This window comes from Apteryx rowi, unplaced genomic scaffold (genome assembly GCF_003343035.1).
Source record: "Apteryx rowi isolate R43461 unplaced genomic scaffold, aptRow1 scaffold_3, whole genome shotgun sequence".
NCBI lineage: Eukaryota > Metazoa > Chordata > Aves > Apterygiformes > Apterygidae > Apteryx > Apteryx rowi.
The window spans coordinates 9549146-9575055 of NW_020449418.1; the positions used below are offsets into that span (position 1 = coordinate 9549146).

Genomic DNA, 25910 nt, shown 5'->3' on the forward strand with positions numbered 1-25910 from the left:
AAACCTCGGAGCACGCCCTCAGCGGGGCTGACCCTAGAGCCCAGGCCCGCCTGGCGGCCTGGCACCGGGCGGCTGGGGCTCGCCGCGGGAGCCGCCTCCCCGCCCAGCAGCTCCAGGAGCGGGGCGGGGGGAGGCGGAGCCGGGCTGCGGGCTCCGGCCCGGCAAAATGGCTTGGCGGAGCGCGGGCAAGGCGCTGCGGGGGCTGTTCCGGGCTGCGCTGCTCACGGCTCGGGGACCGGCCGCCTCCTACGGGTAAAAAAAACAGCTGCCTCTTTCCCCCAGACTAGCTGCTTCTTCCTCGCCCGTCGCCCCGCTGCTGCCGGCGGGGCCCGCCGGGTTTGGGTCGTCACGGAAGGGGCCGTGGGGGAGGGCTGGGCAAGGTGTTTTGGCAAAGGGGGTACACGTTGTGGATTTAGGAAGGGGGACGCTAGTAGTACCCTGAGGCGCCGGGTTTGCATTTGGCCGGGGAGGTTTGTCTTTCTCTGGGGGAGGGAAGAGCTCCTGGCTGCTTTCCCGCTGTTGCAAGGAGTTGTTGCAAGGCTCCGCGGCCCCTTTTCATCTGGCGCTCTCATTCTCCGCTCTGCAAGTCCCTTTCCCCCCTGCAAGGCACGACGTGCTGCTAAATGCCACTGCTTCTCTAGTACCTGCGGATAAGGTGTTTCCTGGAGAAGGTCAGGGCTGCAAAGAGAAATGGTATGAAAGAAAGTCTGAGAAGGAGAAGAGAGGTTAATAGCCAAGTAATATTGATTATTATGCAGATCCTGTTAAGGAAAGCAGACATTATACCATAATGTCTTTTACAGAGATAAAGATTAGGTTGTTTTTGTAACACAGCTGGAACAGAAATGTAGTTCACAGATTAAGCTACACTCTTACAGACTCGGAGGTGAAGTGTGGACTCCAACAAGGCACAGCACAAGGTTTAATCACCCTCTGCACCTGCATACTCTGCATCTGCACTGTCTTGGTGAATACAGGCAGTATGTACCACCGCTCCTCAAAGAGATGTAAACCTTAACACTACTACCTCAGTTACAACTGGTTGTTTTAAAACATGATTTCTGCAAACATGATTACGCCAACCACTGAAAAATGAAGTCTTTAAAAAAAACTTTACAGAAGTGAAGCCATCATGATAACAATCATACTGAAGTGATTTCGCATTCACAGAAATTTGTTGTGGTTGGAACCAAATCTGCAAGAGGTGTAGCCAATTCCAGTACAGCTTCTCAGCATGTATAAACAACAATCATTTGTTCTTAATGTAGAAAGCATTGAAAATACTCTATATGTGAAACTCCATTATTTCATCAGACTTTACACTCAGATGTGATCCAAGAACAGAAGGGCATCACAAACTCAGCAAATTCTTGAACACATGATGTTAATAAGTAATCCTAAAAAAAGGGTGAGCTATGGAAAAAAACTAGCATTATCTGAATCAGGGAAGTAGAATATAAGTTACTTCTCTTGTCTATGAAAACTACACTTTGTTTACCTCTTTTAAAAAAAAAAGGTAGCAGGGTGGTGATTATTTCTGTTTTGTTCAGAACTGGGCATGCTTTTGGTATTTATTCTTCAGAAGCAAAAAACCTTGGGTATTTCTAGAAATAATAAAACTGAGCTGCTCAATTGCTATGATGAGAACTATGATAAAATAACCTGTTGAAATGAAGAGCAAACTAAAAGATGGTATACTGGGAAAAAATAAAGTATTTTCTTTTATAGAGAGAAAAAGCAAAGCTATCAGATATTTTAAAAGAGGTTAAGAAAGCGTATCTGAAAGCTGCTTTCAGAATTTGCTTAGCTGTGAAATATATAGCTGTATCCGGTGTGGTGTATGTACTTAAAATAAGTTAAAAAATACAGCCAGACTAATCACTTGAATCATATTGCCATAACAATTCAGCAAAACTCACTGAAGTTTTAATGACATAATGGCTTTCTTGATGTCTGGCCTGTATTCCTGAAATATAGATCTGCATTTATACTTCAATATTCAAATTGAATCTGCACAGGTGGAAAGAGCTGATCCTATTCTGCAAAATCACAGCCCTGATTTAGTATGTGGCATTATTAGGTATGCTATGTAGACAAGGATTTTATGTAAAATCCAAGTGGCTTTATGTTGAACAAGTTCTGCAGTTTATCTGCCATTGTTATGAACTGGGAACCTGAGCTCACAAGCTGTGTTCTTTTTCAATTGCCTTATGAGAAAGATTTAAGTGTTTTTTTTACTTTTAAATCCTTGATTTTAAACTCTACGTGGGTGGGACTATGCTTACTCTGTACTTCACTGTACTTGAGTGAATTCAGTGGAGCAAGAATATTTAATCCAGGTAAACTGAAGTGCAGTGAAAGAAGTTTAGCTGTTAGGCAATCAATTGGGAAAATTCATATTACATTACCACCTTTAAACAAAATGAGTTAGACTGGTAAAAAGATTCCTTGCAACTATTAGGCCACAAACTTAACTGGGAGACCAGATGCAATCATTTACACTGTTAAAAAGAATCTTTCAATATATGCTACTTCTGTATTCTCACTAGGAGTTTGTATCTATAATTAGTATCACAGGTAAACTATTTGCATTTACAAATATGTCTTATTTTGTATTGCAAGGTTAATTTACAGGTTTAAGGGAGGATGTTGTCCTACGTGTCAGTTTCTGTAACCCTGCTGGTTTACACTTTTCCATTTAGAATGCTTCTTTAGGGTTTTTGTCACACGATATTTTCCAATTAAGCATTACCTCCTGCTGAGGTTACATTGACATAATTATTATTGTCACATTCTTCTCCTATCCGTCCAGCCTCATCTCAGTGCAAGATGTTTTTCATTGTAGAACCTCTGGTTCGTAAGGAACCGTGACAATAGATTGTGGTTTCTTTGGCAGGTGGTGAGGTTCAGTTTAGTAATAACAAGGTGAACACCAGTAATAACAAGGTGAACCACCATTTTGAAAGTTATTCTGTGACAAAATGAAGTTTAGCCTCTAATATATTTCTTGCAACAGTTTACTGTAGCCATTTAAAGCTGCTTTTATGTTCACCTTATTGTATGGTCCTGACACCCCCGCGCTGTCCCCTTTGACTTAAGCCATTTAACTGCATTTGTGAAACCTAGGTACAAATGTTACATAGTGGTGATGTTGTGGAAACTATTAGGTTCGCTGGCCTCCATAACAGGGTCCGACCCTAGGTTCCTGCTGAGGCAGAAGTTCAAAGTCAGATTGGAGAGAAATAAAATTTAATGATACAYGTGYGGTAATTACAGCTCGAGCTGGGTGCCTCCGAAGAGGGACCCCGAACAAAGAAATCCCTGGGCAATTACACCCTTACAATCTAAATTCCCCACCCCTTAAGTGATAGTTTGGACCAATAGTAATGGTTAGGTCTGGGGTCTTCCCCTTCTTCACTGGGCCCCTTCATTGTCTCTAGGCAGGCTGCTGCTTATCTTCAAGGTTGGCTACTCCTGCTGTCCGTGTAACTTCTTTATCCCTCCAGCTTGAACCGGCTCTGGGGCCCCCTTTTACTTATCTAGGTAAAAATTCACAGCCTGAGGCCTAAGGCTTCAGCAAATTTAGCTACTAATGCTAAGCAAGTTATGCTAAGCGATTAATTCTAGACAGCTTCAGTCCAATATTCTCTAACAGTGACATATTGAATACTTCTCTGCTCCAGTCATGTTTTTATTTCCTCTTCTGTGCATTCATGAAAGGGCAAGTGACCCAGATAAGTTTCACTGTATAGTCCTTCATATCTAGAAAAAGTAATCATTTTATATTCCTTGAATGAGCATGTAGTAATGAGAATTTCCTCTCTGCATGTTTTCCTTTCTCTCTCCCTGTCCCCAGTACTTCGATAACATCTGCCAAAATCCAAGTTAATGGAGTCCACCTGCATTATCAGCAAACGGGAGAAGGAAACCATGCAGTTCTTCTACTTCCTGGAATGCTAGGTCTGGAGATTTTGTCTTATCTCTGTGGGGCAACTACCTCTTTTGTGTCCTGTCTGCTCCCAAGCTAGATTATGCAAAACTATTTTGTAATATGTTTAACACCTGATTATGAAGCATTATCATTAAAAGGAATTGCTACACATGAAAGATAAGTTAAGGCAGAGTTATTGTAACCAGAAAATTGTTTTTAAAGATTTTATTTGTCTCACCAAGCACCTCATACCTAAACATATTAGTTCTGAATTTCTGCTGCCTTACATAGTCACTCACACCTTTTGGATCTGACTGTGCACAGGGGGTGTCCAGCCCAGGTGGAAAATAGCTGCACAAGGTGCAAAGTATTGAAAAAAATCAGATCAGCCATATTTGTTACACAGGCTGAATGATGCATTCCTTTTTGGAAACTAGGTGCCTTCCAATGGAATTAATAGTCATATTGCAGCACTTGTGGTTTACTCTCATAGTGAAAAAGACACAGATGAGACTGGCTTTTTGATTTAAAATGTGTTTTCATGTTTCGCTCATTCGTGGGGACATTGTTAAAATTCTCAGTGGCTTTTAGGGGTGGAAAACAGATTCTGCTAGCTGTGTGATAGCTGGCTGATGAGACCACTGCTTTTGATAACAACCTTTTAAAATTAACCCAAGGTTTTCTTCTGAATTCTTGTAATACATTCAGTACTACACAACCACTCAAACTTACTAGCTGTTCATATCAGGATGTCAGTAGGACTATTACTGAGCTTGAAGTTGTGCTCATGCTTAACTGAATTGCTGGATCAAAGTGATAGAACATTCACAGCTGAAGAGTAGGAGACATTTATTCTTATCGGCAGCAACATTTTCAAGTTTACATGAAGTAATTCTTTATTTCAAGTCATTTTCAGAGGGAGGGCGAAAAAGTTAATGCTAGGGGTGCTTTAGGAGTAATATGTTTTAACCAATTCATTCTAACAGCTTTTTAAACTAATAATCCTGTTGCCAATACCAACTCCTTAAATAGAATGTTGTCTTTCTTCAGTTCTGAGGTAATACTATTATTATCTGTATATTACAATTGCTCAGTTAGCATTATTGCAAACACTAATAGTTAGGACTTAGTATCTTTACCATTATTAACCATGGTCTCAGATTTTTGGGCAACATATGAGGGTGAGCATTAAATTATGACCATCAAGTATGTTCTCCCTTTGTACCAATACTAAATTTACAATAATATTATATACTACTTACAATATTAACAGACTAATAAGTGTGCTGGCAACAAGGTAAGTGCTTTTAGGTCAATAGAATTAATCAGTCTCCAGACTATTAATAACATATGGTAAAATAAAATGATGTTTCTCTTTCTAAATGGACAAGTATTGAGAAAACCAAGAAGACACAGCATCTGGATGTGCTTTCAGTTTTGTGGATTTTTTTTAAGTTCCAAAAAATGTAGTATAACAAGCATGTGCAGAGTAGTGAAGAAGTTCATATAAAGCCTGTTTAAAAATACATGATTAATATTAATCACTCTGCGTTGCTTTTTTTCAAACAACCTGAGAGTTTGCTTCTGACTGTAGATGTTAATTGGTATTGCAAGGGAGAAAAGCTGATATCAGTCTGTAGTCAGCTCATCATGACATGCTATATACAGCCTCTTCTGTCATTTGGACCAGTTGATGAGATGGGAGGAGATACTTGAGGACATATTCCTCCAAGTACAAATCCTAAATGCCCTTAAACAGCCTTTATAATATAATTATGGATAGTCATTCTGATATTTGATTTACATCATTCAAATATGATATACTAGAGCTGAACAGTTTTTATTCGCAGTAATGTTGATACTGTTAACACATGACCATAATCCAAATGAGAAATAAATTGTAGTTTTCTTACCTTCATGCTAGTGTTCATAGATAGCTTAGTGCAATAGCATTTTCTAGACTGGAATAGTTCATTTTTTCATCTTTTGAAAGCGTGAGCCATTAATAAAGGAAACAGTTCTGCATCAGAAAAAATTGCTATATTTGACTTCTATTTGGCAATTTACATATTAGAAAAATAAGACGTTAGAATTTTGTGCTTTCATGTCACCACTGTCTCCTCAGTCAACAAAGCATTTAAGGCTCAATTTAAGCACCAATAGTCTTGTTAAAGTGTTTTATCAATAAGAAACTCTATCACACAGTGCTTTTCATCTACAGACCACAAGTTTCTTAGCTAAAGTCAGGATATTCCTCTCCTTTCACAGGGAAGGAGACAGTTGTTCTAGATTGTTCAATGAAAAGTTCGAATTTTAATCCATCCTTCAGCACTTTTCCTAGCCAAAACTTTTAATATGGCCTAGTTAAACATCATTCTACTCCAGCAGAATAGCTTTCCATTAAGCTAAGTTTCATCTGTGCTGTCCAGATGAACAGCAATGGCCATCCTACTGCTTTATCACTGTTAAAGATAAATCTGTACCCTGGCTGATTCCAGGTGACTGAGTTATTGATTCTGTGTTAAAGCATTTGTGTAGAGCACAATAGTTGATAAGCTTTGCAGGCCTTCTAGAAATAGTTTGCTTTAAGTGTATTACAAATATTCTAAAAAGCTTTTTATTATGGTACTTCCTGGCCGAGAGTTGCAATACTCGGTTACAATTAGAGATAAAATATATTTCAGTTGATAGATAGCGTCTTTTTTAGAATTAAGATATAAGTTTTCCCATTTATAGTATGTACACTATATATGTATAAGAGTGGTTACTTTAACTGAAAAATGTTGATGTTTCAGGGAGTGGTCAGACCGATTTTGGACCGCAGCTTAAGTCTATGAACAAGCAGCTTTTCACARTTGTTGCTTGGGATCCTCGGGGGTATGGACAATCCATCCCTCCATCTCGAGACTTTCCTCTAGATTTCTTTGAGAGGGATGCAAAAGATGCTGTAGATCTTATGCAGGTAAATCTATTCTGAGATTTTGTTATTAATATATATATTTCTAAAACCTGTTTTTCTTTAAACTTTGAGGAGGAGAGAAAAGTACTGTTAAGTATATAGCCCCCCAGCAGACAGCAAGTTACATAGAAGAACATACAAATGAGGGCTTAAAACTGGGCAGATACACACTGTTCTGGAAAATATTTCATTCTTCCATCTCTTTTACAATATACAGGGATTCAGCAGTGGAAATTAGTTATAAAGCAATACATTTTGACTCCAAAATACCCTGCCCTAAGAGGTTTGCAATGAAGAACCATATAAAGTTTAGGTAAGGTATGTATGAAAAAACAAAGCCTGTGCTAAGTGGCTTAACTGCAGGGATTACAGTAGTGAAACGTTCTTAGAAAAATTTCTAGCTAATGGAGTCTTGGCATTTTGCCTTGAGCCRCCCATTTCATCTGAAACATTTGATCCTGAAAACTAAGCTGACACTTTGCACTTTAAGGCCTATTACTGACATAATTTGTACAGGGAATCAAAGAATTCCTGTAATCATACCAGATCTTAATAACTAAAACAACTATTGTGATTATGAAGAATATGACCTAAAGTTGTCATCGTTTCTCCATCTTACAGAATTCTACAATTCAAATCTATGTTCCTTTGTTCTGATTTTTATAATGATTCCATCATATAGGTGCTAACACTATTTTCTGGGTTTAGTTTTAACTAATATTTTGCTTTACTATGTTAAGCTATACAATTTCTTTGGCCATGTTAAGAAAGTTGGCAGAGCATTAAAATTCCAAAAATATGAGACAAGATTCAGGCAGTGAATCCAACTGTATTTCTGTAATGAGCAGTAACCTCGTAGAACCATTTGAAATTGAAAATGCAGCCTTCCTGGAGTATTCTACACAGTGAAACAAAATAGATCTGACAGCAGAATCAGGATAAAGATATTGTTTTGCTCTCTAACCATGGAAATAATCTCCTGAATCACCAATTTATTCTGCTATGCTAATACAGAAAATAAAGATGCTGCCATGGATAGGTGACAAACTTTCAGTCTAAATGCTTGTAACCCTTTTTCTGCCTCTCTTCAAATACTAATGAATGCAGATTAGAAAACAAAGCTATCCCCAAAGAAGATGAAACCGTGTAGTCTGTAATCAAACAGGACAGCAACCTRTCAATGTTAAAAGTTGCCAAAACAAATTACTAGATTTTTTTGGCAGCAAAATTATATGTAACATCCTGGGGTTTTTTTAAGATGTTTATTGATATAGACATATAATAACAAATTACTTAAATTTTTCCAAGCATGGGTAGCTTGCAGTTGTGGGTAACTTGCTTCTATTTTAGCATGAAATAAAGGCACAAAATCTAAGGAATGATTACATCCAGGATTTCCAGAATAAAACAAAGTCATAACTCCTGCAAAGTTATGTCTTAACTGTCATAACTCCTAATGCAGAGGGCATTATAATAGTATATTGGTTTACATATACACAGCCTACACCACTAAACCCATCTGAGCCTTCAGAACCTTTATTTAGGCTCCTCTAGATTTTGGCCTCTCTGTTGGAGCTGTGACTGCTGGAAGCTTCTGTGAAATAATAAAAGCTGAAATTCTGCAGAGTATTTTGMAGGTTGATAGAGATGCCAGTGCTCCACATCACTGTATGTGTTCTGTGGTAGAGCTGACCTGAAACAACAGCAGTGTAATGCAAATAACGAATTTGGCTGGAAAAAGTAAATGTTTTAAGTCTGCTTTGCTGCACTCCATCCCAATGTCTAACATTAACAAAGGTCAATGGCATTAAAATGGTCATTATGGAGATAATTAGTGTTGACATTTAAGATGTTCTTATTGTTCAGAGCTACTATCCCACTGAAAGGATGGGCTTCTGCTTCTCCAAGTTTTTGTAGATCGATTGCAGCTGTTATTTGTTGTGTACTTCCTTTGAGCCAATGAAAGCCCATGGTACAGAGTGCTGTTGTATTGCAACTCAAGGTTGTAAAGTATTTTTGTGACAGCCTACATGATCATTTGATTGCATTTCACAGAGGCTTGGATGGAGGAGGTGATTTCAAAAGCAGTTTTGTTTGTTTACAGGATACGGCCAGCACAAAATTGCCCACAGAATTAAGGAGTTGAAAACTCTCAGGTTGCTGCCAATGTTAGGTACAGACCTATACTGTAAATAGTTCAAGATTAAAGCAATCAAATAAGCATGCACACCACATCCAACACATTTGTTATATCTCATTGTTTTTTGGAAGGCCAAAGAGAATAAGTTAAACTACTCCTGCTGGAAAGACATACTGAGACAACCCAAAGAGTGCACTGAGATAATGGCTAGCAAACAAGAGAAACAGAACTGGAAGCAAATGGATTTCAGCTGAAGGGCTGGCAAATAAACTAGGATGGTTTTTAATAGACAAAAATTTTAATAAGCTGTTCTACCCATCAGCCAACTGTGAGATCCATAATTTGCTATTGGCAGCAGGAGAACAGCAGCAGCAGCAGCAACAACAAAAGCCCAAGTTTTACAAGCATGGCTGCCAACTCCTGCAGCTTACTGAGATACCAGATACCCTTCAATAGCATTATACTGAAAGGTGGTTGCAGGTGACTACTTTTTCAGCAGGCCAGGGCCAGCCTGTGATCAGCTTCTAAAATTCACGGCTCTCTTTCTTGCCGTCAGCTCTGTCCTTGCATGTCCTTTTCTTTTTCCTACCTTTTTTTTTTTTCTGTTTGCTGATTATGGCTTAGCTGGGTAAAATCTAATTTTGAGCAACTCTAAAGTAAGTCTAGTATCAAGGGAGAAGCCAAAAGCAGAAAAGCCTGATAATGGTACATGTTTGCCAGGTTTCTAGTTGACTGATAAGGCTATGCCTCACTTGAGCATCAAGTTTACAAGCAGGAGTCGGCTTCTAGATTAGAAACTACTTTTTATCTCTCTGCAGTTCTTTTGTTTCTCATTTCCTGTGTTTTTTTGCCTTCTTCTGAATGAAGAAAGCAGGACTGGACTCCAACAATAAAACAACAAGGACCAAACTCAACTAACTCAGTTAACTGTTTCTCTTTTTCCTCCAAAAGTATAATATCTCCCTTAACCTCATCTCAAAGAATATCATCTCTGCCTTTAAAAAAAAACATTGAAACCTTTTATTGTGGTTGTTTGTTAGAGAATTCACAAACCAAGGCTTCTGTATGCAAACCTGTAAAAACTGTTTAACCATTCAATGTTGTCTGTGTGCAACCTTCAGATGCTTTTGCCTCTGAATCTCTTTCCCTTCCTCACCCTCTGCCCACTGAACATCACACATGCAAAATCCTCTCACCTGCCACTGCTGTTACCCCCTACAACAGCTTTTGGTATAAGAGAAAACAAATTATAGTGGAAAGCAGTGTACAAGCAAGAATGAATTAAGGTCTTGGTTGCCATATTTTTTGCTCACAGCCTTCCTTTTGAAGAAGGAAATATTTCAGTATCAGTATTGTAAACTGGAATTTACCATGAAGTAACATTTAAAGTGTACAGTTATAAGCTAGGGAACAAGCATCAGCAAATGTGAAGTAGGCACCAAAATTTGAAACAATCCCATAGCAAATGTGTAAGTATTTTTTTGGTCATTACCATGCAGATGTTTTCACTAAATAGCATCGGTAATTTAGATCACTATATTTTGTTTTTAAAGTCTTAAACTTCTCTTTTTCTTAAGCTCATCTTCGTCTTGTATTACATACCATCCAACACTATTATAGTCTTTGCCAACTTTATACCAAGAGAATCAAGGAGTTCTTAACACCATCATGCTCTCTGAAAAAGTCTTCACTCTCCATTGTAAATAAACAAGTCTTAGTTTCAATAGGGCTTTTTAAATGCAGCTAATATGACTACTTTCTGTTTCAGTAAATAGCCAAGAAAGATTGGAAGGGAGGGTATAATTTATTTTCCAAATGTTTGACCTTTTTCTGAGCCTTTTTTGTATAAGCAGGAAAATTTATATTTTCTAGTTATGAAAGCTAACTATAATTCAACTTTTTAGTGTTGTATTTGAATCTGTACAGATAGTTTTCAGGAAATATTTGATATTTGTTGATAAAAATAGCTGATGATTTGCATATAACTTTCTTGTACCAATCAAGGCACTGAAATTTAAGAAGTTCTCTTTGCTGGGATGGAGTGATGGTGGCATTACAGCACTGATTGCAGCTGCGAAGTATCCAGCTCTTATCCACAAGCTGGTTGTTTGGGGAGCAAATGCCAGTGTTACTCAAGAGGATGTGAGAATTTATAATGGTATGTACAAACTTAAGAGTAGAAGAAAATTATATCATTGAAGAAGTGTGTTCATTTCATCTTGATCTGAGGATCTTAATCATCTTAAGGCTTAGTGGAAACAGAGTTGAGGACATAACAAACCAAAGAAGTAACAGAACACAAAATTTACCATGTTGCTAAGAACAGGAATTGATTAAAGTTCTGGTGAGAAACTGCCTAACAATTACTCCAGAGATAATATAGTGGGATTAAAAAAAATTACCAATAGTTTACCAACGGCTGTTAAAAGCATAAATTATAAATAGCTCTTCAGTAGTTTTAGTGGGTAAAATTTTTGTTGCTGTAATAAATTCCAACAAATAAATTCCAAATAAAGCCACTGACCCCAGGCTTGATTTTCTTTCTCAGATCTTGCACAACCTTTAGAGAAGATCCACAGAAAATTACTGGGCTAATATATAACTCCTTTTGCCTCTAGGGGCTATATAATACACAGTGTAAGAAAACAAGCTCATAACTTACCATTTGAGCTCAGGAAGCAAATCATTCAAGTAAACATCCCAGGATCCCCTTCTAATTTGCATTCCTTTGAAGTTCATTATTGTAGTTACGAAACCTTTGCAAAATAAAGAGGCATGAAATTTCTGATCCCTATTACACTTGTGTGAAACAGAATCTGACCATTTGTCACTCTGAAGGAAAACACCAAAAACTGCTAAGGTGCTCAGAAACGACCTTCCTTACTTTTGAAATTAAAAGTTAAAAGAGTTAATCATACAGATTCGCAGCAAATGTAACCTAGCATAGTTTCATTTAAGTGACTGGAGTTTGATTTGTATCAGCTGTGGAATCTGTCTGGCTTCAGCTAAATTACGAGTGTAAATATTGCACATGTGCAGTTCTCTCACCTGTACTATAGCATTTTTTATGATGATGGTGATTATTATTATTATTATTACATTTTTTAATTCAGTAAGCAAAATGCTTTGTAGATCTATAAAAGTGCTGCATTATTTTTTTACATGCTTTTATATGTACGGAAGTTTTATTACATAACAATTACAAAATGTGTATAAGTCACCTTCTGCTAACAAGCTAAAGTGTTTAAAAAAAAAAAGTCTTACTTTTCAAGGACTGTAGTTAGTGCCTGCAAGAATGGTGACTTTTGGCTACTTAGCAGACTGACGCCTTCAGCATCTCTTTCCAGGTAGCCAGAGCCTATGGAGTAGCAGTGCAAGCCTACTACAACTGGTCCATCAGTGCATCTCATCTTATGATGGAGGAGAGAAAGATGTTTGTTTGCTATCTGTGCCCTTTCAACACTGAGCTTTCTTTTTCCCTTCTATTTAGAATAAGACCAGCTGCAAGGATAGAATGGTGGATTCTGTAAGGGAAAGAGCTGTACAGTAACAAGCTAGCCTGGAATGATCAAACTCATTTGCCAGAGGTTACCAAACAGATGTTGCTGTAAAACAACCCTTTCGTTCACTACTACCTTGCTTGTTTGGCTGGACAGGTTCTATTTCACACAAGCTAACTCCTCCCTCCTCTCTTCCCTTGCTTTCCATTTGAAACCAATTAAAAACTTTGCTAGTTGTATCCATTGCTGTTTGCTGATTCAGTACTTTTCAGTCTCTTTCACCTTCTCTGCTATGCCAGAGTTGTTTTGGGCTTTATTGATTCAAGGACATACAAGTGAAATATAGTTTAGTGAAAGTGGCCCTTATGGATATCAGGATTGTGAGCATTACTGAAAGTTTGAGGGGGGAAAATAGATAAGCCTGATAAATAAAGCAGACTGTCAGATTATTTGTACAGCTTTAGCCAGAATGCCATGAGTCACAGGGCTCTACTAAGTACAGTTGCTTATTTTCCTCTAAGACTATGGCAAATGTACCATGATGTCAGCCTGTTGGAATGCCTTAGTAAAAGCTTCCTTCCTCTGAATACTGGTAAGAACCATGGGAGAACTTCCATCCATGAGCCAAAGCAAAAGGCTCTAGGGTATAAAAAAGGATTGCCAGTTCTGGCACACTGTTATAAAAATAGTCCTTTTTATATGCATGGTACCTCTTTGAGCTCTTCTTATTGCAGGCCTCCATAAAGAAACATCAGAAGTCATAGGTTGGGCCTTTGACTTTTTTTAGCTCCTCATGACCATAATAATAAGAGAGTCTTTTGCAGCTCAGAGAGACCTAGCAGAGATACTAAAACTACCTTTTTTTTTACATCCTTTTCCTTACTCAGAATTTATTTAAAACTATTCAATGCAATTTCAACTTTGAAATACATATCTGCAGCCAGGTTTGAAAATTTACCCATATTGTATTAGGTGTTTACAGTACTGGGTAAGCATATCTTGTTGCTGGAAAGATCTTAACGTATTTCAATGTTATTTTATGTAGGCATCCGAGATGTTTCAAAATGGAGTGAAAAGGTTAAGAAACCACTGGAAGAGATGTATGGACATAAATACTTTGCAAAAACCTGTGAGGCTTGGGTAGATGGAATATCTCGCTTTGCTGAAAAATCAGATGGTAAGACTTTTACAGTGCTAAACTGAAAAAATTACAGTAGCAGACAGGTCTGGATAAAAATCTCTCTAACAGTACTCCTAGCAGGCAGAAAAGGAAGGACTCTGCATATGGCATTAAAAGCATTAAAAGCTGGGTCTGACTCATACTCATGAGTAAAGCAATTAATTTGTAGATGCTTCACAGAACCAGCAAGGTACAGGAGGAAAAAACATTTATAGGAAGCATTAGCTGGTGAGTCTCTCCCCTTGCTCCACCACAAAGCTACATTATTAAATCATCGCTTTTATGCAGCCTGAACAGGAGTGATTCTGCTCAAGCTTATTTTCCCCTCTCCTCTCTCAGTGGCAGAGGAGAACTACTTTGTAACATTGTTAAGATATCCCAAAAGTGAGGTGTGTTCATTCTAGTTTCTGCAAACAGGAGCCTAAGCACTATTTCAAAATGAATAGCATGTAGTGAGTATAAAAAGAAGGAAGTTCAAATTCTGGGAACTCAGAATTACAAAATATATTTTAAAAATGCTGTTGCTACAGCTTAGGTATTTAAAATTCAAAAAAGAAGAGCTAAACTGTATAATATAATCATAACTAAATGTTTATCTCTGAAGATTTCTGCAATTACTCTACACAGACTTTTGCAACCAAGGATATCATGGATAATAACCTGCAGTTCTGTTTTAATTCAGAGAAAAATTGCTTTTAATTTACCTAAAGTAGAAATATATGGTATATAAACCAAAGAGTCTGTAATTCTCTTAAATACATTTTCCTGTAGCTGTCATAATGAAAGACAAGAGATGACATTTATTAAATGGCAGCAGGTACTACAAGAAAAATATTCTTTCTCATTGTATTTTTCTGTATGGATTTCAAAGGATCAGCAACAGGGTACTAGAATTTCTCCCAGTAGAGAGATGTAACAAATTATGATCTGATTTTATTTTATATGTTCTAGAAAGCACCTCCTTGAAACTAGATTATTCTTAGGTCCAAAGGCCAAGCTGATGAAACTCTGTCTGTCACATCCTTTTACTGTCTGCATATGCCTCAGACACTCTGAAAGGAAGCGACTTTGTGAAAAAGAAGACACCTGGAGAAATTTAACAAGGAGCTGAATTACCCAGATGCTGTAACTGGGTTAGATATTGAGAGAAACCTAACATTTGCTGAAAAAATATTAGCAACTATCAGTCCGTAGTTTTTTCCAGGATTAGCTTGGGGAAGGCAACTTAGAATACAACCAAACCTCCTTTGAATTTAAATCACACTGCAGAAAAGGTTATGAATTGTGAATACAAGAAAAGGGTTTAATAAAAAACATCAGATGAGAAAACTAAATCAGAGATAAGAGGAAGATAACAAAACCTTTGTTGGTCAAAAACAACAACACCAAATGCTTTTTAAGAAATAGACTTTTTGCCCTGAGTGGAGCAGCTTTTAGTGCAAGCTGCTTGAAGAAATAAACATTAAGAGGATGTCGGCATTTAATGAAACTGAACAAGCTGCTTAAAGCTGCAAAATTCAAGACTTTTCTTTCAAGGCTGTGTTACTGGAGTAAGCAGGRTCTAGTGATTATAGTACAAAACAGCTTTATTTTCTAGTTTGACTGCTTTAGGTAAAAAATTTACTTTTTATTTGTTCTGAAATGTAATCAACATTTGTGCAGGTTTTTGAAGTTTGTGAACGAAGTGTTCAAAATGAAAACAATTAATGGGYGGAACTGCAAACTAGGACAATATACATAGCCAAATGACTGGAAAGTTCTGTAAACCAGTGAATGACTTAAGAGCTAAGGAAGGTGTGCATATATAAGCATTAACTGTGTTGGTAACTGTAAGGAGACGATTACAAGTAGAACATAAAGCTAGCTCAAGGAAAAATGAAACTTAAAACTCATCCAGTATGTTTTGCCTGCAAATTCTCTTATGAGAGMATGGAAAGTTGGCCAAAGAGTATGGAAACTGGGGTACTAAGTGATGAGAAAAAAAGAAGGGGAGGGAGATATAAAGCTTTTAAGGAAAAGCATTAAAATTACTTCTATTGAGATTAAAGACTGCTAAGCATCGAATTATTCTCAAGATTCTGTAAAATGAACAGACAGGAAGAATAACTTCTGAATAGTTTTTGGATAATTTGTATTAAAATGGTTATTCATTACAGGCAACAAAGAACCTGGAAGGTAGAACAGGCCTCATAGTAAGTTAACTTGTTGGTAAAAGTAACAAATCTTATAACTTGATGCCTGATAACCAATGTAACAAAGTGGTGCATAAACCATGAAGGACATACATAAGACTCTAAGAGTAGCAAGAATAAAGATAGGAAAGAGATGCTAGTATTTGCTTAAGACATTCAGTGTGAACCTTGGGAAAAATGTGGGCCAGAAATACTTCATTCACTGTGTCCATCTGAGTTAGTATCTGTCAATGAAGCACATTTCAGTGAAATACTGGCATGATGTTTTGATGAAAGAAATGTTAGTTACAGTCATGGTTACATACTTCTCTAGAATAACTGTACATTATCCAGAAGGAGAGCTAATGGCTTGGACCATGGTGGAGTTCACAATCCTTTGCAGACTCAGTTTCAGTCTTTCATACTATTTAAAAATGAAGTGTGACCTTCATTTATTTTCTCCCTAGGTAATATCTGCCAACAGTTGCTGCCTCTCATTAAATGTCCCACATTTATAATTCATGGTGGGAAGGACCCTTTGCTTCCACRCTCTCATGCAGAATACATTCATGAGAACATCAAAGGCTCTCAGTGAGTTATATCATTGTTTATCTACAAATCATCATTAAAGAAGGGAAGAAGTGGATACAGTCAGTATTAAAAAAAAAAAAAAAAATCTGTTTGAGCAAGCTCTTTCTGCCACAGATAAAACTATTATAAACTTCTTTAGTAAGTTACATTGAGAACAATAGGCCCTTTCTTATGATWTAAAAAGCATTACTACTTTAATAAGCTCCTTCCTCATGTTCTCCAAGAGAAACCAAGTAAGGTCCTTCTCCTCTTTCCACCTGTCCACAGAAACATTCCTTAACATTTAGCCAAGCAAGCAAATTCTCCGTTRTGGCCATTGCACTCCTTTTGTTGCATGATATCTAATTTCTGTCCCATCTAGCAGCACACAGAATTTAGAGGCTAGGAATGGAGCAGCATTCCCAATTATTGGAGAGAGGCACAGGATACTGATGGTCTCTCTTACATGTTGATGTGAACGACGACCTCAAAGATTGAGTTTTCAACTGTCCAATAAATTTTTAGTGCATTTAAGAAAACTAATTTGAGAAAAAAAAATATACAGCTATGCTCAGAGATATTACTCCCAACTCTAAAAAACAAGAAAAAAAAATCTTGTAGCAGCATCTGCTTCATTTGAGACCTTCAGAAATGCCTCCTATAAAAAGCTGGGATTTCACCAGCTGAATTTTCTTCATAGATCTGCACACAAATTCAAGCGTTCACACTGGATAGCACTAGAGAAGAGAATTAGGAGAATAGAACCCATTTTTACGAGTGCAGAGTGTAGGAAATTGTTTCACTGGTATCATCTGCTCTGTGAAATGTGAGTGATGTATTTACCTCAAAGTCAGCTCCCCGTTCATAAAAATACAGTCTGCCACAAAAAGACAAGCACAAGAGGCTTTCCTAACAGTCACAGGCCGGTATTTTTTTAACCGCTGCTGGTTAGTTACTCCCACATCTCCTGCTTATGACACCTAGCATCTCATTAGTGTTCACTGAGCTCTGAATTGCTCCAGTTACTGACTCAGGCAAGTCATCACAAACCCCGCATAGATGAGGATCAGTTAGCTTTTCTTTGGAAGACAAGCTGAGGAGGAAACAGTGTTAGAAGTTGCCATACAAAAGAAAAAAAATTGAAAGGGCTGTACTTTCCATGTCTTCATGCTGAAGTACTCCCCCCTTATGCATACTTATCAGAAAAGAAATTAGACTAGTGATGATGTTCTGGAAAATTATATATAACAATACTTAACCATGTGGTCCCCTTCTTCTCTTGTTGTACTGGAGCTGAAATGCTACTTTGTGCAGCAGAAAGAAAACTTTAAATTTAGCATATATTTAGCAACAGATTAGATGCTTTTACCATCAGCTTTTCTTTCCTTAATTATTTTTCTAAGAGTAAAATAGAAGAAGGTTTTGCTGATTGGAACACAGATACATTGCTTGTTTCTGTCATGGTAAAAGAGTATGCCATCATTCTGTGTTTGCATGGTATGGTTATAATTTAATACTATCACAGTGGCTTAACAGCCAAGTGAGGACCCTCTGCCGTGCTGTAGGTTTATGCCTCTACATTCTACTTTGTCTTTGAAGAAAGAGACTTAATGAGCTTCAGAGAAACGTGCTAGAAGAACTGGATATGTTGACAGAGGATAGCTTTTTTTCCCCTGAGACAAAGCAGCTTTTATCATCACTAATAGAAATCTTTTGAAATTTGAAAAAGAAGAAATTCCACTTGCTGTAGTAGAAATTAGATGACACTAAGGCAACATAAGAAAGTATCAGTCAAAATGGTCTGTTGAAAACATGCAGTAACTGACAGAATAAAATCATGTTAAGAATTTCCCAAACTCATGTAGGAAAAAAAGTGCTAGAAGTATATATCCAAGACATAAAACTTTTTCCAGATAGAAAACAATGGCAAATTGTATTTTATTYTTATTGCACTCACATCAATATTAATAGTCTAAAGATTTAAACTTCTTCATACATATTACTTCTAAACATTTGTTATAGCTTAAGTTACAGTTCAGCTGCAGAACTTCTTGCTTCCCTTTCTTCTTTAATGGAGGAACGGATGGTGTTAGTTTTAGGTTTTGTCTTCTTTTTGGAGCAAGTTGAAACAACTCAAATGGTAATTTACTTTGGGTAGTGACACAAAGCTAATATTTTTGAAACTATTGCTTTGGCATGTTCACTGCCCAGCACAACTACTGTTCTCTGAAAGAGGCAAAACAGCTCAGGTACTTCACATCTCTAAAAGATAGTTTACTCACCTGAATTTTGGATTATCACCATCTTTGCAGACAAAGAGAAAGGGTTCTAGAAACCAAGTCTGGAACAGATCATAAATTTAGGTTTTAAACTTAATTTATCCGCCTCAATGTGGAATAGTGTGCTTGCTGCTTAGCTGTTGTTTAGCTCACAACCTAAGTTCTGAACTTCCAACAAGTATGCTGGGATACCACTGAGTTCCTTTGGTTCTGTACTTGGTTACACAAAAGCAAGGAAAAGTGCAACCAGTTTGATTATCTATGCTCACAGAATGTAGCACATGTTCAGTTTSATTTTTGTCTTTTAAGGTTGCTTCTGATGCCAGAAGGAAAGCATAATCTACACCTGCGTTTTGCAGAGGAATTCAACAGACAAGTAGAAGACTTCCTAGTATGATTTCAGTTATAAAATAAGTTAGTTACAAGGTGTTTTTCCTTTTACTGTTTAGCCATTTTACTTGTTTTTCCATTTTGACTCAAGTTAGATAGGTTTGAGTCCTGTAGGAAAGAACGTGAGGTTTGCATAAACATACACTGAGAATAGTGTTTATGGACCATAGTCCTTATATGCATAAAGTCAGAATTTAGGAACAGAAGAACAGACAGTAAGCCTCAGTGGATCACAGCACTGCTGTGCTGCAGGATTTCTCACATGCCTTTAAGCTTATGTCACACTAGCCAAATAGCTATTATTGATCCAACTGAGGTGTTAAAGAAAAGAGACATAAAACACTGTCTAGAATACATGCCTTTATGTGATCTTAACATTAAAGGACAAAAAGACACTGTAATAGCTTGGATTCAGAACTGTTACATTGAGAAATCTTTCAAAGTTACAAGTGCCGAAAGGACAACTGGGTACATGGCAACTAGAGAACATGCTTCATCACCACCACTATCAGAAGTCATTCAGTACACATGCGTGCTTTACAAAGTTCATCTGCTAAGATACTTAAGCCTCATCCTCCTCTCCTTCCTCTTCAAATTCACCCTGCTCATCAGCAGTGGCATCCTGGTATTGCTGGTATTCTGAGACCAGGTCATTCATGTTGCTCTCGGCCTCCGTGAACTCCATTTCATCCATGCCCTCCCCGGTGTACCAGTGCAAGAAAGCCTTGCGCCGGAACATGGCCGTGAACTGCTCCGAGATCCTCTTGAACAGCTCCTGAATAGCCGTGCTGTTCCCAATGAAGGTGGCAGACATCTTGAGCCCGCGCGGGGGGATGTCGCAGACGGCCGTCTTCACATTGTTGGGGATCCACTCCACAAAGTAGCTGCTGTTCTTGTTCTGCACRTTGAGCATTTGCTCGTCCACCTCCTTCATGGACATCCGGCCCCGGAAAATGGCAGCCACCGTCAGGTAGCGACCGTGGCGGGGGTCGCAGGCCGCCATCATGTTCTTAGAATCAAACATCTGCTGCGTGAGCTCAGGCACCGTCAGGGCTCGGTACTGCTGGCTGCCGCGGCTCGTGAGAGGGGCGAAGCCCGGCATGAAGAAGTGCAGCCGAGGGAAAGGCACCATGTTGACGGCCAGCTTGCGGAGATCGGCGTTCAGCTGGCCRGGGAAGCGAAGGCAGGTCGTCACGCCGCTCATGGTGGCCGAGACCAGGTGGTTGAGGTCCCCGTACGTGGGAGTGGTGAGCTTCAGGGTGCGGAAGCAAATGTCATACAAGGCCTCATTGTCAATGCAGTAGGTCTCGTCCGTGTTCTCCACCAGCTGGTGCACAGAAAGGGTGGCATTGTAGGGCTCCACCACCGTGTCCGACACCTTGGGAGAGGGCATGACACTGAAGGTGTTCATGATGCGGTCGGGGTACTCCTCCCTGATCTTGCTGATGAGGAGGGTGCCCATCCCAGAGCCCGTGCCACCGCCCAAGGAGTGGGTCAACTGGAAGCCCTGGAGGCAGTCGCAGCTYTCTGATTCCTTCCTCACCACATCCAGGACAGAGTCCACTAGCTCAGCTCCTTCTGTGTAGTGGCCCTTTGCCCAGTTGTTGCCAGCCCCACTCTGACCTGCAAGGCAGAGCAGAAAGCAGGCGCCACATTAGTGCCCCTAGCAGAAGGGACGATTCAGCTTCTCCCTGCCCCAYACCATACGCCCATTGCTCCCACTCCTGCATCGCTTGCATGCCAACTCCGAGCCTTTCCCRTGCACAGAGCACATGGCTGGGGACCCCTAGGCAACGGCTACCTACCAAAGACAAAGTTGTCAGGTCGGAAGATCTGTCCAAAGGGGCCAGAGCGGACAGAGTCCATAGTGCCGGGTTCCAGGTCGACCAGGATGGCACGGGGGACRTACTTGTTACCTGTGGGAGGAACCAGCRCCAGTGTTACAGCCCTGCAGTCAGCAGCCAGGCTTACAGAGAGCTACTGTGCTCCTGGCAGGCTCTTCATAATTCACTGTGGAGACACACTGTCTAGATCAGAGGACTAGTGTTATCAGAGCCATTCTGAAAACAAAGCCCTTTTAGAGGAGTCACTGGTAGATGACAAGCTCTTGTTCAGGAATTATTCCAGCTACAATGAACCGGCACTTTTGCCAGATATATTTAAGGAAGTCTGAGGAAGCAGACACACTTACCAGCAGCTTCATTGTAGTACACATTGATCCTTTCCAACTGCAGGTCACTGTCCCCGTGGTAGCTGCCTGTGGGGTCGATGCCGTGYTCATCACTGATGACCTCCCAGAACTGAAAGAAATTTTTGGAAAAGGGCAATTATTAGCTACAGTAAGCCAGCACTGGTCATGCCTGCCAGCGCAGTATCCATGCGGTGGCCCTGACCACTCCCTAGCATGGAAGGGCAGCTGCCTGGGAGAAAGCTGCACCATGGTGAGTCAGTACAGAAGAGGAATTTCCCTAGCAGTAGCAGCTGAATTAGCAAGAGTGCTGTTAAATAAAGGAAGGCAGGAAGGTAGCCTGAGCACGTAAGTACAAGAGGACGACAATACTCATGTATCTGTCAAATTGACAGTCTTTCATTGTCTAGTAGTGACTTAAGACCCTCCAGACAAGCTATGCTGTTTTACCAATGTAATAGCATCATTACAGGCAAACAGCCAGCAGCACCTCTGAGCACCGGGCGGGCGTTTTCCGTGCTCTCTTGCTGCCTCCAGAGCCGGTTACATGGCTGCAGAGGGGCGAGGCAGCTCCGGGCTGCAGGGCGACGGCAGCTGGCACATTTGTCACGGTTCCCTAACGGAAGCAAAGGCGGCTGCAGACCGGGATGGACACGCGCGCGCACACACACACACACGTGTGTCTGTGTGTGTGTGTGTATATATATATATATATATACATACATACACACACACAGCCTTGCTGTGACACTGCCCCCCCGGGACAGCGTGGACTGGCCTCGTGTCTGCTGCGGTGGCTCCAAGAGAAAGGGGGCACTGGAGCAGAAGCCGTGATGCCGCCTCTGAAGAGGGGGGACCCCATCCAGCCCCTGGGCGCTTCGTACTTCATCGAGGGCGGCGGCAGCCCGTGCGGGTGTCGGCGCTGCCCGCGCACCGGTGGACGTCGGGGGCCGCCGCCGCACCGGGGGGCCGCGCCCCGCCCTTTACCTTGGCCCCGATCTGGTTGCCGCACTGGCCGGCCTGGATGTGCACGATCTCACGCATGGTGCCGGTGTCTGACGGTGCCACGAGCCCCGCTGCCGCCTCCGCCGCCCGCTCCCGCACTCGCCGCCGCAGCGGCCGCGCCCCGCGCCGCGCCTTAAATGGGGCGCCGCCGCCCCGCCCCGGCGGGCCTGCCCCGCCCCCTGTGGTGACGTAATGCGGGAGCCGGCGGGGCGGGGCCTCGGCGCCCGCGCCGAGCCAATGGGCGGGCGGGGGCGGGGCTGCAGCGTTGTCCCCCGCAGCGGGCGGGCCGGGGGCTGCGGGGCGACCCCCTGCCGCGGACAGGCGAGAGCGGGACTTTGGGGCATTGGTCTCAGAGAGATCTCATTTGCAGCCGCTTAGTCTTTTTTCACTGAGCAAGAACAAGTCTAAAACAGGACAAAATGCAGGATGTCTTGGGGTGAGAATATTAAAAAAAAAAAAAAGGTATTAATGCTTCTTTGCTTTGGAAACACGTGTTGGAAATACAGACCCTTTTGCAGCCATTTACTTTCTCCACCTCTGCTGCACGACAGCAGTAAAACATGTACTGCTATATTTTCTTAGCATCTTCAAGCTGTATTTCTAGTTTCAACCTGCTGAGCTATGTTTTGATACTTTCTAAGCACAAGAATCATCTTTCCATAGTTCAGCCAGACAAAACAAGCAGAAATTGGGGGTGGTGTTTGTAATGATAGAGCCAATACCAACTTACAAGCAGTTTAACACTATTTTAGATAGTGCTGTCAAACACGTGTATGCGTAATTTCAGGAATGTAGAAGGCTAACATGACATTTTATGCTAGTATTAATGAATGGCCCTTATCGGGAGTGGCCTGGCAGTGACAGTATTTTGAACATCCATGGGAATGGGATATCTGCTTTTTCTACAACTGAGCTGACCTTCTCTGCCTTACCACAAATCTGCCATGCACCTTGTTTTGGAAGATTTTGGATCCTGCTCCTAACATCTCCACCTATTTTCTGGTAGAAATATACTGTACTAAGTACGTGACAGAAGACTGAGGGAGGAAGGACAATTTAACAACAACAGTGAAAACAACAATAATCTTTGAACCAAGATAAACTTCTGTATCTATGTTGCTGCCATGGAGAATATATGAAATACATTTCAGCAGAGTCTATAATGAACTGTGCAAAAACTATTGAACTTGACTGTAAAATGTTAATCGATTTGCAGTAGTTTCAATAGTGAAAGCATCTCTGCCAAAGAGTTGGCTGACCTGGTGAAGAGAGCTTTAAACTAGGCATGACAGGGCAGGGAGATGACAACCCACAGTGAAGTGAGGAATTGGTAGACCAGGCTGGCAAGAAAAGGGTGCAGGGTGATGTACTGCATAATCAGCAAAACAGGGCTGGGGGAAGGGCACCTGTATGCACACAAATATCGAAGTGCCAAAAAAAACAGTATAATGCCTACTTCAGACAACTGGAAGAAGCCTCACAGAAGGCCCTGGTCCTCATGGGAAACTTTAACTACGCCAATATCTGCTGGAAGGACAACACACCAGGGCACAAGCAATCCAGGAGTTTTTGGAGTGCATTGATGATAACTTTCTGACACAGATGACTGATGAGCCCACAAGGAGAGGTGCTCTGCTAGACCTGATATAAACTTATAAACAAGGAAGAACTAGTTGGGGTTGTGACAGTTGGGGGCAGCTTTGGCTGCGGTGACCAAGAGATGGTGGAGTTCAAGATCCTGAGAGAAGGGAACCAGGCAAATAGCAGGATTGCACCCTGGACTTCAGGAGAGCAGACTTGGGTCTATTCAGTGACCTGCTTGGAAGAATCCCATGGGAGATGGACTTGGTGAGAAGAGGGGTCAATGTGATCTGGTTGATTTTCAAGGATCACCTCCTCCAAGCTCAAGAATGGTCCATCCCAACATGACGGAATTCAAGCAAACATGGCAGGAGGCCTGCAGGGATGATTAACAAGCTCCTGACTAAACTCAGAGATGAAAAGGAACTGTACAAGAAGTGGAAGCAGGAACAGGTGACCCAGGAGAAATATAGAGACATCACCTGTGCATGCAGGGACAGGGTTAGGAAAGCCAAAACCTACCTGGAGTTGAATCTGGCAAGGGATGTGGAGGGCAGCAAGAAGGGCTTCTATAGGTCTATCAGCAGTGAAAGAAAAATGTGGGCCCACTGCTGAATGGGGCAGGGACCTGGCGAAAAAGGACATGGAAAGGGATGAGGTACTCGGTGCCTTCTTTGCCTTGGTTTTTACTACTAAGATTCCCTCAGGAATCCCAGACACCTGAGACCAGTGCAAAAGTCTGGATCAATGAAGACTTACCCTTGGTAGAGGAGGATCAGGCTAGGCAGCATTTAAACAAACAGGACAYATAMAAGTCCATGGGCMCTGGTAGGTGGGATGCTGCCCATGAGTGCTGAGCAAGCTGGCCAATGCCAGTGCAAGGCCATTCTGGATTATCTTCAAAAAGTTGTGGTGATCAGGGAGGTTCCTGAGGACAGGAAGAAAGCAAATGTCACTCCTTCTTCAAGAAGGGCAAGAAGGAAAATCTGGGGAACTATAGGCTGATCAGACTCACATCAATCCCTGGGCAGGTGATGGAGCAAATAATCCTGGAAGCCATTTCCAAACCTATTTAAAGACAAGAAGGTGATCTGGAGTAGTCAGCATGGATTTAAAAAGGGGAAATCATGCCTGACCAACCTGGTAGCTTTCTAAGAAAAAGTGACTCGCTCAGTGGACGAGGGGAGAGCAGTGGTTGTACTTTATTTTGACTTTAGCAAGGCTTTTGAACTGTCTCCTGTAACATCCTCATTGGCAAACTGATGAAGCACTCACCAGGTAAATGGACAGTGAGATAAAGTGAAAACTGGACAAACTGCTGGGCTTGAAGGGTTGTAATCAATTGTACAAAGTCTGTCTGGAGGCCAGTCATTAGTGGAGTACCCCAGGGGTCAATACTGGGGCTAGTGCTGTTTAACATCTTCATTAAAAGCCTGGATGATGGGGCAGAGTACACCCTCAGCAAATTTGTAGATGATACCAAACTGGGAGGAGTGGCGGATACACCAGAGGGCTGTGCTGCCTTTCAGAGGGACCTGGACAGGCTGGAGAGATGGGCAGAGAGGAACCTCATGAAGTTCAATAAAGGCAAGTGCAGAGGCCTGCACCTAGGGAGGAATAACCCCCCTGCACCAATACAGGCTGGGGGCAGACCGGTTGGAAAGCAGATTTGGAAAGAAGGTCCTGAGGGTCCTGATGGACAAGCTTACCGTAAGCCAGCAAAGTGCCCTTGTGGCAAAGAAGGCCAACAGCATCCTGGGCTCCATTAGGAAAATTGTTGCCAGCAGGTGGAGGGAGGTGATCCTTCCCCTCTGCTCAGCCCTGGTGAGACCACATCTAGAGCGCTGTGTCCAGTTCTGGGCTCCCCAGTACAAGAGCGACATGGACCTGCTGGAGAGGGCCAGCTGAAAGCTGGAAGTGTTCAGCCATAGGAAGAGAAGGCTCAGGAGCGATCTTATCCTCTTATCCATGTGTATAAGTATCTGATGGGGGGCAGAAAAGAAGACAGAGGCAGAC

General features: G+C 41.0%; 2 protein-coding genes across 3 annotated transcripts; one reads left to right on the forward strand and one right to left on the reverse strand.

Annotated features, from left to right (window-relative positions):
- The first annotated feature begins 132 nt into the window (after positions 1 to 132).
- BPHL (biphenyl hydrolase like) lies at positions 133 to 19521 on the forward strand. The gene is made up of 7 exons (XM_026069599.1): positions 133 to 252; positions 3857 to 3960; positions 6727 to 6893; positions 11035 to 11188; positions 13576 to 13707; positions 16349 to 16472; positions 19040 to 19521. The coding sequence occupies exons 1-7, from the start codon at positions 167 to 169 to the stop codon at positions 19125 to 19127; spliced, it is 855 nt and encodes a 284-aa protein (XP_025925384.1). The 5' UTR covers positions 133 to 166; the 3' UTR covers positions 19128 to 19521.
- On the reverse strand, positions 19464 to 22426 carry LOC112967918 (tubulin beta-1 chain). Of its 2 annotated transcripts, none has more exons than XM_026069598.1 (4): positions 22296 to 22426; positions 21312 to 21420; positions 20926 to 21036; positions 19464 to 20743 (listed from the first exon to the last, which is right to left on the reverse strand). In XM_026069598.1, the coding sequence occupies exons 1-4, from the start codon at positions 22350 to 22352 to the stop codon at positions 19683 to 19685; spliced, it is 1338 nt and encodes a 445-aa protein (XP_025925383.1). In that variant the 5' UTR covers positions 22353 to 22426; the 3' UTR covers positions 19464 to 19682. The 2 variants fall into 2 exon arrangements, with proteins under 2 accessions (XP_025925383.1, XP_025925381.1); XM_026069596.1 differs by lacking the exon at positions 22296 to 22426 and adding an exon at positions 22036 to 22212.
- Between the last annotated feature and the right edge of the window lie 3484 nt (positions 22427 to 25910).